The sequence below is a fragment of the Gigantopelta aegis genome, chromosome 3 (assembly GCF_016097555.1).
Source record: "Gigantopelta aegis isolate Gae_Host chromosome 3, Gae_host_genome, whole genome shotgun sequence".
Lineage (NCBI taxonomy): Eukaryota > Metazoa > Mollusca > Gastropoda > Neomphalida > Peltospiridae > Gigantopelta > Gigantopelta aegis.
Window position 1 is genome coordinate 27,641,524 of NC_054701.1, and position 19,727 is coordinate 27,661,250.

The 19,727-nt window shown below is 35.5% G+C and overlaps 1 protein-coding gene across 5 annotated transcripts in view; it reads right to left on the minus strand.

Moving 5' to 3' along the window:
• Positions 1 to 9,445: 9,445 nt before the first annotated feature.
• The window catches only part of LOC121367810 (mediator of RNA polymerase II transcription subunit 15-like), a 44,145-nt gene continuing 33,863 nt past the window's right edge, over positions 9,446 to 19,727 (minus strand). For all 5 annotated transcript variants that reach the window (XM_041492190.1, XM_041492193.1, XM_041492192.1 and 2 more), the window contains exons 5-6: positions 10,897 to 10,999; positions 9,446 to 9,728 (exon numbers count right to left, since the gene is read on the minus strand). In XM_041492190.1, coding sequence (XP_041348124.1) covers positions 10,914 to 10,999 — 86 coding nt within the window. In that variant the 3' untranslated portion in view covers positions 9,446 to 9,728; positions 10,897 to 10,913. The remainder of the gene's footprint in view (positions 9,729 to 10,896; positions 11,000 to 19,727) is intronic.

The following is a 19,727-nucleotide window of genomic DNA, read 5'->3' on the forward strand; positions in this document are numbered from 1 at the left end:
CCCATATTTTCAAAGCTCTCTAATTAGCGCTAAGAAATTGTAAAACCATTGTAGGGTGTGACATCACAGCACACACAATAGTGATGTCACAGCTTACGATAATTTTACAATTTCGTAGGCTAGGATTGCTTCAAAAATATGGGCCCAGGCAAGATTAATTTTAGATAAAAAAAATTGGCAGCTGGCCTCAGACCACAATTAATTTCGCTATATGTTTTTATATAGCCTTAGTGGCTATAACATTTTTATTAATATCAGCAGGCCCGTGAAGTTTTGTATGTACCTTTGCCTGCATGGGGGACACATACCCTGAAAAGGACAACCCCTGTTGTCCAGCTCTTTCTCCCAGCATATTGGTTTAAACAGACACACCCTCTAAACCAGGCCGGAGTACACCCATTTTACACAAAAAGCACTACTTTTGCATGGGCCGGAATTACCACAAACAAGTCTCCAATGTCAACAAGTTACACATGTTTACAAACTACATCTATCCCCTGTCACTTCAGTCAAACAGTTGCCACTTCATAGCTGTCTGCCATGAAATAATCACAGTCAAACAGCAGACTACTTGCGCGGTCAAACTTCCGGATTTTGGACAACCAAATGGGAAGATAACTGTAATCTGAGGCCTATCAGTCCATTTTTTCCCCTAAAAACTGGCCCACACTAATGCATTCCAAAGATATACATATTAAAGCAATGCTCAGTAAGTATCGGTATGTCACCTTTAAACCGAGAGTATACAGAGGCTGTGTTAAAACACCTACCACAGTGCCTTGCCATGGCCAATTTTAGCAATGGAAACTTGAGGGACACCAACTTCAAAATGTAATAACTTTATCAAATTTTGGAATTTCTTCATACAATGAGCCGCTATTTTTTCTTCTTCATATGTTCTATCTGCACAGTGTTGTCTTGGAAAGATTTTGAAATATTTAAAGGAAAAAAAATCAATCATTAGATTTTACTTAATTTTTAATGAAATATTAAATTTAAATTTTTGAAAAACAAAAAAATCTAAAACTGTAAAAGTTAGCATTTTAGATATGACAAGTGGAGGCTTAGTAAAGATATGGTCACTGAATTCATGATACATTATTAGAAATGTGTCAGAGGGATGGTGAAAGTCACAAAATAGGGGCCATTTGCAACAAATGTTTACACACTAATTTCAGGGAAAATTGGACATGATAGGCCTCATATTCAATTTTGACCTGCTGTATTTACTTAATCTACTTCATTTACTGTATTAGACATGTAGCCACTTTGTAAAAGGCAAAACAGTCCATATAAATGCATATTAATATGAATATGCCCTACAGATATTACTTAGGTATACACCATAATATGTTTTTATGTTGACGACAACTTTGAAAATGAAGATTTTGTCACAAAATGCTGATATAAATCCTACCAAGAGGTACTTGCACCATATTTTTCAGTTTCCAGTGATAACTGTTAACAAGTGTACTCATGTGCCAGTGTCTGGGATACCTCAGTGTAGTATTTCTTGATTGGAAGGATGTTTGTAGTAATGACCACTGAATATGCATTATGGATTATTCTGCCATATGTATTACAAGCCAAATGTTAACCTTTTTGGCACATTTTCTGCAATAAACTTGACAAGTATACCAGCATCTGATTACTGAACACAATAAATACATTCAGACAGCATAGAATATTAGCCTATTAGATTTTCTAAGGATAAAAGACCATTTTTGAAAAATGACTGAAGTGTGTAATTTACATAAATGTAGGTTAAATGTATTATTAGAGTACTTAATCTTGTTAAAAACTGTATACTATTTATTTAAAGTGTTTAATTACATTTAGTAGTGATATATTCATTATATTTGGATCTTCTGTCCAATTGCAATAATTGAGAAACTCATTAAAATTCAATATGTAAAAAAAATTAAAATCTCAATATTGACTAACAAAATCCAACTTTTGCTCTTTTTTACCAGATTATTAGCTCAAAACTGTTAAAAAATATTGCAACAACCTGTAGTAACATCAGAGGTCATTTTATGCTATTTTGGAGGATATTGAAATTTAAAAGTTGAAAATTTTAATTTTAATTTTTAATAAATTCAAAAAAAATGTATTTTAGAAAATAAATAAGTTAGTTTTCATATTCCTTGTGGTATGCACAATCAGTCAGTGTAATTTCACCTCTCTGGTTATAATACTTAAATCAGAATCAAGCATTTAACCGGTGTAATGTGTGAACTATATCAGGCCTCGGGACCACAATTAATTTCGCTATATGTTTCTATATAGCCTTAGTGGCTATAAATTTTTTATTAATATCAGCAGGCCCGTGAAGTTTTGTATGTACCTTTGCCTGCATGGGGGACACATACCCTGAAAAGGACAACCCCTGTTGTCCAGCTCTTTCTCCCAGCATATTGGTTTAAACAGACACACCCTCTAAACCAGGCCGGAGTACACCCATTTTACACAAAAAGCACTACTTTTGCATGGGCCGGAATTACCACAAACAAGTCCAATGTCAACAAGTTACACATGTTTACAAACTACATGCTATCCCCTGTCACTTCAGTCAAACAGTTGCCACTTCATAGCTGTCTGCCATGAAATAATCACAGTCAAACAGCAGACTACTTGCGCGGTCAAACTTCCGGATTTTGGACAACCAAATGGGAAGATAACTGTAATCTGAGGCCAGCTAGTTAAGCTGTGATGGAACTTGTTAAATATTTTCTGCAGGTATATTCGCTACTCGGCATCCTCCTTTATCACCATATGTTAAACGGAGCCGCATTATGTATTGGTTTATGCCCAACAGTTAGAAATATCCGAGCAGAAAGCCTTGACCATGATATACATAATGATAGTAGTGGCAATTTAATTTTATCCAGGCTCAAATCGAGTGTCCCTTTTAAAAGCACTTGCTCAGATTATTAAATATTGTAAAATTATGTTACACATTATTTTAAATCTGAACTATAAAGCTCTTGCTATAATCAATAAATGTTTGAATCTCTACACAAATAAAGTCAAAGGGTGTGTTTGATGGTCACGACTGCTACCATGAAGCACTTGAGTGCTTTGTCTAGAAGTGGTCTGCCACTCCCCGGGATGATGCATCCTTCCTGACCTGTCTGCAGAACGGTGGCTTGTAAGATTGGTTCAACAGATTTAAAACTGCTACGAATGGCTGTAGAAGATCTTGCTTAAATTGTCAGTTTTGGTAAATCGGGCATGCTTCTATCATCCTGGTGATAACAGTACCTCAAAATGCCTTTTAGGAAAAACCGAAACGGTATTTACCTCAAAAACTAATGAAATGCCAATGTCATCATCTACATTTGAAGAAGGAGCTAGATATTTGCAACAGATAATATATAATGGAATAAAATATGAAACTGATGCCAGGACATGGGATACTAAAGACCCCAAGTTAACATTTTGATCAGTAACTTCTTCAAGCCCTAAAATTTACTTCAAATTAATACATAAAAATACAAATTTTGTGATACTGCCATTTATTTATATTAGGGGAGACCGGGGCACAGTGGATCAAGGGGCACAGTGAATCTGTGTATTTTAAGAGAAATTGATACTTTGTAATAACAAGATGATGTCATCAGTTTATACCTCTAGGCAATCCCCAACTGAATTAGTGCATGATTCAAGACCAGATTTCACTGCAGAACAATTACAAGGTAAAGTATGTTTTTCACTACCTAAAGTAAAATTTGCATGCTCTATTGTTTTTGTCATTTAGTAAAGATCATCCAGTAATAAGTAACCAAGAACTTGTTTGTAATTAGAGGGCCGTTTCATGCAGTTAATAACCATGTGCTCTGTCTGCTGCAGGTAGCCATTTTTAAAACAATGCCACAAGAGGGCATTAAGTGCATTTGGGGTACAGTGGCTCATTTTGACAAGTGATTCACTGTGCCCCGGAAAATTTTCAAAACTTTATTTTTTACTAAACTAATTTTATTTTCCTCATAATGTAATTATTTTGTATTCTTATTCCAATGCACTCAATGCTAATGATTTTATTTTGGTAAAGTTTTCAACGGAAAAAACCCCCAGTTATGTACATAGGGCAGGTCCAAAACCATATTGAAGCTACTGATGAGGCAATCTTTGAAGTAAAGTTCTTGAGACGTGAGAAACCAAAGTCATCCACATTTATTTTTCCAAATGTAGAAGACATATCAGATGTTTCGTTCGAAGATGTTGTAGGGAAGTTGCCTGCTCCCAACCAACAAGGTGGCACAGCTCGTGTCGCACGCCATATGGTATTTCCAGTGGACCTCACCTCTTACTCAGATGTGCTGCGCTAGGTTAACACCAGTTAACATCTTCAACCAGGGGATTCATTGACCTGTTTTGAATATTGCATGGCCCACAGATGCAGTTTAGTTTAAAATGTTTTGCAAGACATGCACATACTATGTTACCTTTGTACTTATTCACTGTTTATAACCATGAACACTAGGTTTAACTGTAACAGGTTTTTTAGGACTATTTTAAATTCAGTTATTATAATTTTATTTCCTTTTGCCTACACTTAGAAGGCATAGGCAACTATTGCCACAAGTGCCTAATTTTGCCATCTTTGTTATCAACAACATCTTTTTAAGCAGTTATTTTGGTATTTGTCAAATTTTCATTTTTAAGAATAAATACAATGTTTGTGAACATTAAATTGGAATATGGAGTCTTTTTTAACGTTTGATTTACTGTGCCCCGTTCAGTGGTTCACTCTGCCCCGGTACTTGCCCACAGTGAATCAATTTTTTTTTTTTTTTAATTTCCATTCAGCAAAAAATGGTGGCAATTGGCAGGTTATAAGTAAACATGTTTTATAGAGGTGAAGTTCTTCTATCATTTCCACCATCAACATTAAGCATGCCGACTTTAACATAGAAATAATATTAAACAGAAGATTTCCGATCCACTGTGCCCCGGTCTCCCCTACAGATCATTGTTTGGTAGAAATAAAATACAAATTGTAAGTCAATAATGGATGAATTAAAGATATATGTGCAGCATCGCCACCAAAGCTGCTAAAATGCTGGCAAAAAAAGGCATCCATGCTGGAACCTGGGAAAAGCTTTTTAAATACATTTACCTCAGTATATAGTATACTAATCCTGTACTGCAGAACCAAAACATTTTGTGTGTTTGCAATACCAAGATTACAGAACTATGTTGTGTTAATATCAAAACTTCCATGTTTAGGCCAGTATGAACTGGGGGTGGGGGGACTGCTCCCACTTGAGGATGAAAATGTACATGCACATAAAAATATGGCTTATGCCCCCCCCCCCCCCCCCCCCCACTAGAAAGTATAGAATTAAATGCACATCTTAAAACACTAGCACACATCACACAAGTGCTTCTTCTACTACTTTTATATCCTAGCATAAACATTTGATGGAAATGCTTCTGTCAATCCACTTGCTACTTTTACTGTCAATGTTACATAATTCATAAATTGTCATGTCCTATGTTTGAATATACCTTACTTATTATGAACACAAAATTTGAAATTATTTGTTTCAAAACAGCTAAGCTGATATGATGATGCACAAAGTGATGTCATAAAATAAAAGCTTTAATTTTCTAATGCAAACATATCTATTAACTATGCTTTGTTAAATGATAAACAATAATTAACTAATGTTTTAAGTGTTATATTACACCCTAAAAACTGATGAAAAAAACAATAGGTTTTTCTATTATTCTAAACTCTAATAATGATGAAATGTTTTCTTACTACACTATTTAGTGATATGTATGACACATTATTTACACCCTGAACAGATATTTTCTACACATTAACACGAACATATTCTATGTAACTTTTGCCTTGGCAAGTTGCACCTAAAACTTATAGATGATAATATTTGATACAAATAAAAAAAACTGACATCCATTGGCCATTATCGTTTTATTCACGTGATATATTGTTATGTTATTATTAAATATGACATGAACTTAGGGAATGAGAACATTGTATGCCTTTCACCCATTCCAAATGTTAATTAAACAAAAAGATACTTGTCCTTTCATTGTCAATACTTCGTACATTAATATTATGCCCAGCTTCCAAGAATAAAAAACATTTACAATTCATTTTACAGATTTAGGTTTTCTAAAAACTATTTCAATTATTCAAATAACCTTTAGACTATAGTAAAAAATTAAAATTTGCATACATATATGAAGTCCGCAAATCTATCAGTGATACCAATAAAGCATCAGACTCATATCTTCTTGCTAGCGTAAGTAGTGTTTCACCCATACTACAAATAGGGTGAAGTGCCGGATTTTGAAGGCAAGATTTTTTTTTAAATATAAGATTCATGATTAATGACATCAGATTCTTAATTCCAGTACATTGCTACTCTTATACTCGGAGTATTAGTCCTAATGATGGTGATTTTTCAAAAAGCAAATCGGTTATAGGGCTTATGTCAACCACTTGGTTTAATGTGTGGTTAGCAGTCACATTAAAAGGACTACGATTCTGTTAGCATGTTAAAAACTGACTGATGCAATATGTAATTAGCAGCACTCATCCATTCGGCCTATGGGGAAACACTAGTTAAAACACCCAATATAGTCACACCTTTCAGTTAAAAACAAAGGATGCAAGTAGAAAGAAAAAAAACTATATAAAGCTAAAGCTTTTACAAAAAAGATTCAATATACATTTGTACAAAGATGTTCTTTTCAATATATGTAATATTTTTAAACTGAACATTATAATTTATATTTATTAGAAAATGTATTCACAACCACAATATATTTGGAATGTACATGCAATATTTATTATAATATTCATATGTACAATTTTCCACAGAAAGAAACATGCTATTTTCTGAAGAAAAGAAAAAAATAACCCACATACATCAGTTCCATGAAAAAACAAGTTTATTTTAAGATAAGTTTAGAAGAACAAGGGAAAGATTAGAAGAACAAGGTAGAGTTGTATAGAATACAAGTTTGGAATGTGGTTTTATATTGTAAACTACACACATAAATCTATAAATTTGAAGCACATATAGGTTTTTTTACGGTCTACTTTACTTACAAAGGAAATAAAAACTTGGATTGTTAGTAAGTAGACACAACATAAACTATTTTTTGTGGTAACAAGAAGTCTATATTCATATATACCTGTGTATTCAACATCATCATATTTTTAATGTACAAGTCCTATGGTAAACTAAAAGTAACTTGCAATAAAACATTAAATATTGGTAACATAAAAACAAATGTCACTAAATATTCAATAAAACCATTTTTTCATATCTGTATTAAAATAAACAAAACTTTTTTTCAGTTAAAATTACCATTGTTATTTAAATACAGAAAAAGTGACATAATACACAGGAATATACTGTGCAAATCAAATGCACAAAATATTACAAATATGCTGCAAAAATAATTTTCTGGCATATTTACTAAAATCACTAGTACTAACATTATACACTAATAATAACTCGTTCTTCCGATTGCCCCGTTTTGTATTGGCAGTAATGATTACCATGCGACTTAAGAAATCGTATCAATGAGATCATATATATTTTCAATTCAGAAGAAAGAAAACTGATGTTTATACCTTCTCACTCAAATTTGCAGTTTCTAAAGCTAAGTAATTTGTTTGGGGTCTACAAATATTTACATGTCAATGTATTGTGATACTTTCATGAATTATCTATACTTGTAGATTTTGAAACAGTATAAAACTATAGGCCGAATCTGCAAAAAGGTCACTTTCCTAAAAGCTGGGTATTTTACCATAAATGCAGGTGCTAAGCCACTTGCACTAGCGTTATAAAGTATACGTTTAAGACTTAAAGTGCTGTGCCAGACCATACACTAAAATGTCAAATTCCACAATTAAATGCTTTCTTAATTCATTGAAATAATATTTAACACCGATATGTAAATCAATAATTACGAAAATGCCCCATAAAAGTATTAAAACATCACTCCCGTAGAACACTGCCGGAAACGACAGAGTAAAATTCTCGGTAAAAACATTTGCGTGTAAATAGCCGTGACGTCATGAAGGGAACGCGCTTCACAGAAACCTACGAGATGACTTCCAGCGCAAGCGAAAGTGGAACCGACAGCGACTGCCAAGCTCATTGATTCTTCTTTCGATGATGAATAGTGTAGTAATGACGACTGGACTAATATTTGTGCAACACAACAAAAATAAATAACTTATAGCACATTCCATAGTATGAAAAAAGGTTTTCTCTGTGGGAAGGTATAGTAAAATTAATTTAATGTATTTATAGTCTTGTTTTACAGGGAACGCCTTTTTTCATACTATGGAATTTACTAGTCATTTATTTCTGAGCCGATTGTTTTCCAAGATGCATACAAAATTAGCTTCTTTTTTTTCTTTTTCTTTTTTACAAAAAACCCCGACATTTTTGTAGGATGGGACGGACTAGGCTATAGATACTTACTTGGCTGTACTTTATTGTTTTAATGTTCTCGAACTTTAAAAAAAAATCTCACAAACGAACGAGATGATGCAAACGACAACAAATCGGATCTCTATGATTGCATGAACCGTGCATAAGAAAACAAACTGACCGGAGTTGAAAGCATAACGCAATTTGGGACATTGACGATATGCACACCAAGGTCGTTTCGGTGTGGATGGCGTCGGCTTGTCGTCATTTGTTTTGTGTCGCAGAAAAATTGTTGGTACGGCATCTTTTGTTAAATGCCATAACACATGGTATTCCCATATCTCGCTTAAACCGACAGCCAGTTCGGACGAATCGAAAATAAAGTGTCTACTGTCGCAACAGTCTCCGGCATTTTCTTCCAGTCCAGTATTTCCACGTTGTTTTAATCAAATTCACACACAGCTTTCTCACAGCAACATTACTAGGAAATGCGTGAAGACTAAATTTATCGGCTTTTGTATTGCTACAGCTGCCAACAACATGCCGTTTAACCATAATAAACACAAAAGAAGCAATGAACAATGGGGCTGACTATCGAAAGGAGTTCCCTTCGTGACGTCACGGATCAAATCTTACGGAAATTCCCGAAACGAATTCAGCTGGTTCTGTTTTTCAGGGGAATATTTTTAAATGGAAAATATACCGGTATATAATTTTTTTACATTTTTATTTTTTATTTTCTAATCATATTAAATAATATCTTGATTGATATAGCTCAATACATCATACATCTGGAACAGCACTTTAAACACATAAAACATAAACACTCGATGACATCTTTTTGCAAATTCGGCTCTATACATATACACTGTACTTAAAAAGCACAAAGAAAAAGTTATCCATTTTTCTTCTCTCTTTTTGTACATCATAAGCACATCCACAAAGTTCAGTGCTCATGAAAATAACCTATTTCACTAAAGAAATACCACTAAAAATATAAAGGAATTCACAACAGCAGCATATTTAAATTTATACATTGGCATTTTGGTATACACAATGACAATGGCACAGATTGAAGCCTGAGCAACCGAGTAATGAGTTTATCAAACACTTTGAAATCACGATCAGTGTTTCATATTGTGTGACAGATTTATTAATTTGCTAATGAAAAAGCTGAAGCACAGATCCTTTGGAGAGATGAGATTGCCAATGAAATGCTTGCTATCGATGGCGGACAGCATCACTGGTTTCAAATCAAACAGCATCAAGAGAGAAACATCTTGAGACACAAGTTCTCTGAAAAGTAAATTAAAAATTAATTAAGACATGGCAACACAAGCTTTATTCAGTATTAAAGTCACTAGTCTTAAAATGCATAAGAAAAAGCTTTATCGCAGGTGTGTGGTAAATAATGGGACATCATCATCGTTGTGCATTCTTCTTCTTACAGAAACATGTACAGGTAGCCATAGTGTTTATCAGTAGGCAATGTTCAGCAGCTACTACTGACATCACCACCATTTACTTTGTTTTCAGTTATAGACCTCAATGCATTTAGTAGATAGAAGCAGCCCCCACTTTTCACAAACATTAAAACAAAAAAATGAGCATCCTGAGTCATTAAGTACATTTATGTACTGAGAGGCATAAATAACCGATAGGAATTTCGCTGATATTTTCTTATAGAAATGTTATTATATTATTAGTATGCAGATAAATTAAAAAAAAAATTAAAAAATTATTGCTTTTATAGGGAGATGAGATCAGGCAATGCACAAGCAAAATTATTTTCAAGTGCAATGCTGTATTGCTGAAAACTCATTTTATTCCATTTTTGTCTGATTTGAACAAAATCCCCCTTCATTTACAGTTGTTACCAATATGCCATTTGTCCACAATACTCCATATATATGATCTGACATTCCTATAAGAGATTATTCAGTGAAATACCCATTGTGTTGTTTAATTAAAATAAACCCTGAAAAGATCTATGGTTTAATAAAAAGTGAACACTATAGTGTTTAGTTTTATTAAACCATGAAACAATATTGTAGCCAATCCAGCATTTTGATTAGTTGGTTTGCCATGGTACCAGGTAGATTCTACCATGGCAACAGTCAACTAACAATAGTAAGCTTCTTTTCCAAGTATTTATAGACAATAAGCTTCCTTGCCCAAATTAATGGAAGAATGATTATTCTCACTTTATTCAGCAAGAAAAAACAGAACATGTTAAAACAAATACATATTATCACAATTCCTTGTAAATGTTTTAATTTAAAAAAAGCTTTAAACTTTATATAAGCTTATCAATTGGCTATTAAGCTTCAATTTGTCACAAATTAAATTCAGAGACCAAAACAATTTGCAGAAACATGCCGATTGACATCAGACACTGACATGATACGTAAGGTTCGCCTACTTCTATAATACATATCAAGCAATCTGGTTTAGGAAAACCTACTTGTTTGTTATAACTGTTTAGCTCTTCCTTTCTTCCTCTGTAGCATCGCCATTACTTGTCCCGTTCACCTGTTCATTCATAGAGTTATCAGATTCAGGCTCGTCTAAAAAAAACCCAAACAAATCAACAATTATAATATTGAAACAGAAAAATCAACCTCCACTGAAGGGATTTGAACCACACACTCTTAGTACAAGAATCCAATGCTTTACCCACTGAGCTGATAGAAAAATTTCCACTAGCTATTACCAGTAGGAGCATGTTATACCAAAGTTAAGCTATGTCCCAGAGCTGTGGGATATGGGCAGTCGAACTGTTAAGGGTTCTAACTGGGATATAATATATTCTTGTGTTAAGAATGCACCAAGTCCCTACGTTGGCTCCATATGTAACAGAAAAATCAACCTCCACTGAGGGGATTCGAACTACAGACTCTCAGTAAGAGAATCTAATGATCTACCGACTGAGCTAATTGGGAAATTACCACTAGCTACTGCCAGTAGGAGCACTTTATACCAACACTACTACAATATATGGCCATCAAGTTTGGTTTATACATACATGTAACTCATAAGTTCTATACAAAAATACAGACGTCTTTTCTTTCTAAAAATCAAATTCTACCTGAATCCATTTGAAGGGTCAAATGAAATAACCTATGATGTCCAAACAGATAGTCAGTATTATAAAGATTGTGGATGTCAAGGTAACACTGACATAATAAAATAAAAACCTCTAATTATGATAGGCCATTAAGAATTATCGGTAATTAATGCTTGCAGGTATAAATATTCCATGAATGCCAAATTGTAAACATTAAAATTTTAAAATATCAAATTTCCAAAAAAGTGACATCACAGGTTATTCCCGTGGACCCTTCATTTGGTTTTCCAAAAATTTACCTTGTGGCAATCTAAAAGGTCATAAAAAAAAAAAAAATCATTATCACAATGTGCTAGGTGACTAATTAATTCAGAATCTGATGCTATTGAATAATATTATCAGAATATAAATTTATATTTTTTATTAGATGCTGGCTGAACAATGAATATTAAATTGACGTTTTGTTTTTATTGTTTTTTAAGACTGATGTTACATGACTTTAATTGGATTTTAACTTTTACTATTGTTAATACAGATATAAAAGTGGATTTCTTTAATCAGGATTCTTCTTGTACATTGTATAATATAATGCTGTAAGCTACTATTTATAAATCAGAATTACCAAATGTTTGACATTCAATAGCCGATGATTAATCAATCAATGTGTTCTAGGGGTGTCATTAAACAAAATAAACTAAGTAATGTTTGTGATTCTGAGTCAAATTAATATTTACTGTGGCTAACCTCTGTTACCTCAGTGTGTTAAAAAAACCCTTAATAAAATGTGATTTAAAAAAATATATAATTCACAGCAAACAAGTTATATAATTATAAAGATTTGCCAAAATTTAAGACTAAAACTTAAAGTAACTTTCACCAATGGCTTAACTTAATTTGATCTTGACTTAAACAAAACAAAATTTCATTTAGTTTTTTTGTTTTCTTACCAAACTAAAGAAAAACTTTAACATTGGCTATGACACACATTCTTAAGTCGGGGAGATACAGATAGACTTTATTGTGCACATAACTGACAACATTAACATTAATCTAGTAGTAAACCAGCATGTTTAGAGGATGGTTGGTAGTTCTTGGTGACGGTAAATGCTGCCAGACCAGTTCTCCTGTACACTTACTGACATTAAAAATAGTACCGGTAGTTATCAGTTATGAACTGCTGGTCTCAGTCAAGTCTGTTGTCTTTAGATGAACTGACTAGTACAACTGTAGTGGAATGGACAGCACACCTAGGTTATGGGTATATAATAAACAAACCAAACTGCTTGGCAAACACCAGATGAGTGTCCTTGTATTTCAATACTTTATCATAGACGGCATTCTTTTAGCAGACATTAGCAAGTGTTCTTAATTACGACTAGGCACTTTATTTTGGATTTTCTCTTAAAGGGACATTCCTGAGTTTGATGCGATTTTTAAGATGTCAAGAGACTTTTTAACAATTATCATTACATATCAAATATACTTTTTCTGCATAAAATATCAGTGGCTGTATATTAAACGTGTTTCTGAAATACATTTTTCCATACGTACAAAATTATTTGAAGACAAAATACATTTTGGGCTTCTTAAAAATATTAAGACGACCAAACACACAATGAATATATAGACACTGATGTTCTAAACAAGAAAATATTTAATATGTAAGTTTAATCGTAGAAATATTTTATTAGTCAGAAACATGTTACAATGCAGCAAACTCAGGAATGTCCCTTTAAAATACTATTTATTATGATCAATTTAAACTAATGGTATTAAATAAACTGACAATGTTTAAATATAGCTATATTATTGTTAAAAAGATTTATTGTTTTCATTAAACATACCGGTAACTAGTGAACACATCACAAAAGGTAACATAGCTAGTGTTGTATAGATATTTGTACACATGGGATTCCAACAAGTGCTCAGTCTAACCCAGGACAAACATTTTCTTTAATGAGAACATCATACTTTTACAGCATTAAAATATTTGGAAGCATAGTGTTTAGCCATGTGCCTAACATTCCATTGCTGTCACTTAGTTGAACTATATTAAACACCAAGTACACAGTCTATTGTTTACCAGTTAGAGAGCACTGTATGAAATAAAAACACTTCACGACCTCTCAGAGATCAGACAGATGTTTTATCACAAAGATAATCACATACCTGTAATACAGACATCAGAGTATTTTAAGTGCATGTATTAATACATGTTGGAGGTTTTGTTTATTTTTCTTTCTTTTTTTCTTTTAATAAAGTAATGCTGAGCATTTATCCTTTGATTTTCCAAAACACTTTAAAAATCAAAATTGATTCTATTGAGGTATAAAATGAGTATATTTATATTATAATATTCATCTTTATTGTTTAAACAGGGTTCTCTATGATTCATTCCAAAATCAAATGTCTAATATATAACAAAATTAATATTAACTGAAGAGGTTAAAAATTGTTTTATTACAATAGAAAATATAGCTTTTTGTAATTATTTTTTTTAACCGTTTTTTTTTTTTTTTGGTGGTTGTTTTTCAAAATGATTTGTCACTTACAGCTCACGTCACATTTTTTAAATACCTGTGCCTCGGGCACACTACTAGAACTGATGCATGACTACAGTCCCACACACCAAACGTATTCATGAGACATAATTCAACCGTGTTGTTGTTAAGTTTGCTTTGTGATTCATTCAGAACAGATTATCTATACCAATAATAATGACACAGGCTGACACACCAGCTTTATTAGAAAATAATTGCACCTATTGCTTCATATACAGTGGTAATGTTGTAGACAACGAGTCGACTAATTCACACTGAGTCTATTGTACAGGTCTCTTCAACCCTGTGATAAAAACCTCCAACAATTATTGCTGGTAAAATATTTCTAAATTTATATATATATTAGCTTTAGAAATCAGGGCTGTTTCACAAATTATTACATAGGGTACATAGGGACACAGATTTTTCTTCAATACCGTCGCTTTATGTAAAATCAGGGCTGCAGAAAGTACTCGCCCGCTCACCAAATGCGTGTAAAAATTCTGATGGATGAGTTAAAACATGCAACTACCAGTCCGATGGGCGATCTGTCTTTTCTATTTCGTTTGCCACATGATGTTGATCACTTACCAAGTGTTCTTAATAATGTTTTGTCAATATATCTGTATATATCATTTAAAGTGAAGACTGTATATTATAATATTGTTAATAATATATTGTTCTATAGACTGGCGGACTTGTAGAAATTCTGGTAGGCTAGAACATTTTAGATGCTTCTGGTTGTCAATTATATTAGCTAGACCATAATGTCACGCATGGTATTGTTCCATTTTGACGAAAGTGGGTCTAAGCAACCCATAAATGAATTAAAATCCAGTCATTGACACTGTCGACTAGTTCTAATGGCGAAAACATGCTTACATTTGCACGTAAATTAGGGCGAAAGCGAAAGGTCTGCTAAGTGCCCATAACTTGCTTTTTCACAAAGCGCTTCATATGCACGCTTTGCACGTGTATTCCATGTTCCCATTGCTGAATTTCCGTATAATTGGAGCTTGTGTTCGTGTACGGTGCACACTCCAAATTCGACAATGGTACGACTTCAACTGACTATCGAAGATCGAGGAAGGGCTATTGCTTGGCTTCAGGATGGCAATACGCAAAGAAATGTTGCTCTGAGACTTGGTGTCAGTCAGAGTGTCGTTGGCCGACTGTGGCAACGGTACCAAGCAACGAATTCTGTTCGAAATCGTCCACGTTCGGGAAGACCCCGAAGCACTACAAATAGAGAGGACCGCTACATCACCAATATGGCTCTACGTCAACGCACAACCACTGCACGCCGATTACGTGACAATCTGCAGACTGCGACTGGAACTCGAGTGTCTGATCAAACCATACGCAATCATCTGAGAGCCAATAATCTACGCTGCCGTCGCCAGGCTGTTCGACCACCACTCCTACCACGTCACAGAACGGCCAGACGTCACTGGTGCACGCTTCATCTGCGGTGGCAACGTGTTCAGTGGGGTCGAGTGATGTTCACTGATGAGTCCAGGTTTAGTCTCCAGTTCAACGACGGTCGGGTTCGTATCTACAGATGTCCTGGGGAGCGCTTCGCTGACGTTAACGTTAGACAACGTCACCGGTTCGGTGGTGGCAGCGTCATGGTGTGGGGCGGCATCTCTATCCACCACAGGACCCCCCTCTATGTCGTGGATGGCAATCTGAATGGAATCCGCTATCTGAATGAGATTATCCGGCCGCTGGTTCTCCCAGGCCTTCAGCAGATTGGCGGCGGGGCAGTTCTGCAGGATGACAATGCCAGACCCCACCGCGCCAGGGTGGTAACGGACTTTCTCAGACAACAAGGTATCGCCAGGATGGATTGGCCAGCATATTCGCCTGACTTGGCCCCAATAGAGCACGCCTGGAACAAATTAGGCAGGAGAGTTCGGGATAACCATGCCCCGGGTCAACTTCTTATGGCAGAGTGGCAGGCCATTCCCCAAGAGTTCTTCAGACGTCTGATCAACAGCATGAGGCAACGATGTGTCGAGTGTATTCGCGCCAAGGGTGGATTCACACACTATTAAACGAATGTTCTAATGTGTAAAATCCATGTTTGACAACCTTCAACTTTGACAGCATGTCATGTGACTTTCTTGTATACAGTGACGTTTATTTGTGGTTTTTTGTAAATATGGAACAATAAATAAAAAAAATTGTGTCATTTACATCATCAATCTAATACACTCTGAAACTTATTTGGTTATAAATTTTTGACCCTTAAATTCTTTTGAGTAGTGAAGACTGATGCCCCTGTATGTTATATAACTGTAGGAGCAGGCCTATATGCCAATGTTAACTAGTGTAACAAAACACATGGTATGTATTATCTTGGTGGGATGGTGCTAATCGAAAAGACGCGGGAATGGGTTTCCTCTCTAATTATCTGTGTGGTCTTTAACCATATGTCACCATATAACTAGTTTAAAATGTGTTCGAAAAGTTTGTTTTGTTTAACGACACCAATGGAACACATAATTAATCATCACGTATTGGATGTCAAACATTTGGTAATTCTCACACAGTCATCAGAGTAAACCTGCTAACATTTTTCCTTTTATATGCACTTTCCAGACAGGAAAGCACATATCACGGCCCTTGCCCAATTGTCGTGCACTAGTTGGACTGAGAAAAAAACCCAATCAGTTGAATGGATCCACTGAGGTGGTTCGATCCTGCGACACAAGCACCTTAAAGCGAGCATTCAACCGACTGACCTAAATCCTGCCCCAAAATGTGTTGAATGCATCGTTAAATAAAACATTTCTTCTTTCTTCTATCCCTATCACACCATGTACTCGGTTCTGAAACGCCAGAACCTGTTTAAACAACCAGTTGTATTTACAATACCCCAGTCTTATTATTCTCCCAAGCTGTTATGCAACACTGGTCAACCATTACTCAGAGTTCGAGATTAACGGTATCCCAATATCCTGGGGATACCAGAATTTAATTTTGGATACCAGACTTCACTAACCCAGTATCCCACCGGGATACCATATAATGTTGTTGATTTTTTAAATCCTGCATTTTATGTTTCGATAAAACAATGAAAATCGTCATTTACCGGTGAAGTTAAGTAACAGTGTCGTCCAAGTTTGTTAGGATGTTATTTATGAATATCATTTAAGCGTGATACTATATTCTCAGGTGGGATACCAGATTTTGAAATGTTAGTATCCAACTGGGATACTGCCCCAAATTTTTAATCTCGAACACTGTTACTTTCTAAAATTTAAAACAGATATCAATAGGCAAATTGTAGATTACTATCTCACTGCAAAACCATTTTGTTTAAAAGTACATCTGGATCATCAATGGCAGAAGTAGTGAATCTAGACAACCAGGGCCCATATTTTCTAAGCTATCTTAGCAATACGATATCGTAAAACCGGCAAAGGCTATGGCATGTGTCATAGTGATATCATAGCCTATAATGGTTTTATGTTATCGTAGCACTAAGATAGCTTTGAAAATCTGTAGCCAGAACAATAGTACAAGTGTGTTTGGATGAGGTAGTTCATCAGCTACACAAATGTAATTCTGTTACTTGGGTAAAAATCATGTAAACTGACTTCCTGTTACATAAGATTTTGAAATATTGTTTCCTGTTCCAGTACAGGCTCCCATCCAGAATTAATGTTAATGGCTATATGGGAAGGTGTAAGGCCACTATACCGACTTCTACATGTATCATTAGCTACTGACCACTAAGCATGGACTCCTATTCAGGATAGCATGTTTGAAACTTAATTGAATAAAAGCACACCAAAAAAATAAAATAAAATAAAATAAATAATAATATAATAATAATAATAATAATAATAATAATAAACTGAAATGGAAGTGAAGTGTCTTCTGATATCATTTCTAACACTTTAAAAAAAAAAGACTGCTAAAACACAAAAGCAATGACTTGCGTCTTTTTATTAATTGTTTTCAACCTACAGGTGTGTACCGGTATGTACACAGTGAGGGATTTGAATGAATAGTCACACGTGTAAATATGCAGAGTATGTAATGCTTAATTTTTGCTGCCGTCTGATGGTGCATACATGTATAGTTAGGTCCAGCTTATCTACGGGTATTGTTTACACCTAGTTAGCAAGCTCACTGGTAGAGTGCAGCTGGTCACCCGAGGCATGTTGGGTCAAATGAGGACTCATCTCCCTTAGGCTATTATAAATCTTATGCTACATTATTATTCCATTTATTCTTCAACGGAGGTGTGAATTAATTGTTTTTCAGATCATTGGAAACACTGCATACCAAACAAATTTGATATATATATATATATATATATATTACTCAAAAGAATTTAAGGGTCAGACGATATTTTCGACATTATTTTGTGAATGTCAATTATATTAGCTAGACCATAATGTCATGCATGGTATTGTTCCATTTTGACGAAAGTGGGTCTAAGCAACTCATAAATGAATTAAAATCCACTGTCATTGACACTGTCGACTAGTTCTAATGGCGAAAACATGCTTACATTTGCACGTAAATTAGGGCAAAAGCGAAAGGTCTGCTAAGTGCCCATAACTTGCTTTTTCACAAAGCGCTTCATTTGCACGTTTTGCACGTGTATTCCATGTTCCCAATGCTGAATTTCCGTATAATTGGAGCTTGCGTTCGTGTACGGTGCACACTCCAAATTCGACAATGGTATGACTTCAACTGACTATCGAAGATCGAGGAAGGGCTATTGCTTGGCTTCAGGATGGCAATACGCAAAGAAATGTTGCTCTGAGACTTGGTGTCAGTCAGTGTCGTTGGCCGACTGTGGCAACGGTACCAAGCAACGAATTCTGTTCGAAATAGTCCACGTTCGGGAAGACCCCGAAGCATTACAAATAGAGAGGACCGCTACATCACCAATATGGCTCTACGTCAACGCACAATCACTGCACGCCGATTACGTGACAATCTGCGGACTGCGACTGGAACTCGAGTGTCTGATCAAACCATACGCAATCGTCTGAGAGCCAATAATCTACGCTGCCGTCGCCAGGCTGTTCGACCACCACTCCTACCACGTCACAGAACGGCCAGACGTCACTGGTGCACGCTTCATCTGCGGTGGCAACGTGTTCAGTGGGGTCGAGTGATGTTCACTGATGAGTCCAGGTTTAGTCTCCAGTTCAACGACGGTCGGGTTATTGTCTACAGACGTCCTGGGGAGCGCTTTGCTGACGTTAACGTTAGACAACGTCACCGGTTCGGTGGTGGCAGCGTCATGGTGTGGGGCGGCATCTCTATCCACCACAGGACCCCCCTCTATGTGGTGGATGGCAATCTGAATGGAATCCGCTATCTGAATGAGATTATCCGGCCGTTGGTTCTCCCAGGCCTTCAGCAGATTGGCGGCGGGGCAGTTCTGCAGGATGACAATGCCAGACCCCACCGCACCAGGGTGGTAACGGACTTTCTCAGACAACAAGGTATCGCCAGGATGGATTGGCCAGCATATTCACCTGACTTGGCCCCAATAGAGCACGCCTGGGACGAATTAGGCATGAGAGTTCGGGATAACCATGCCCCTCCGACCAACCTTCATGATCTGGGTCAACTTCTTATGGCAGAGTGGCAGGCCATTCCCCAAGAGTTCTTCAGACGTCTGATCAACAGCATGAGGCAACGATGTGTCGAGTG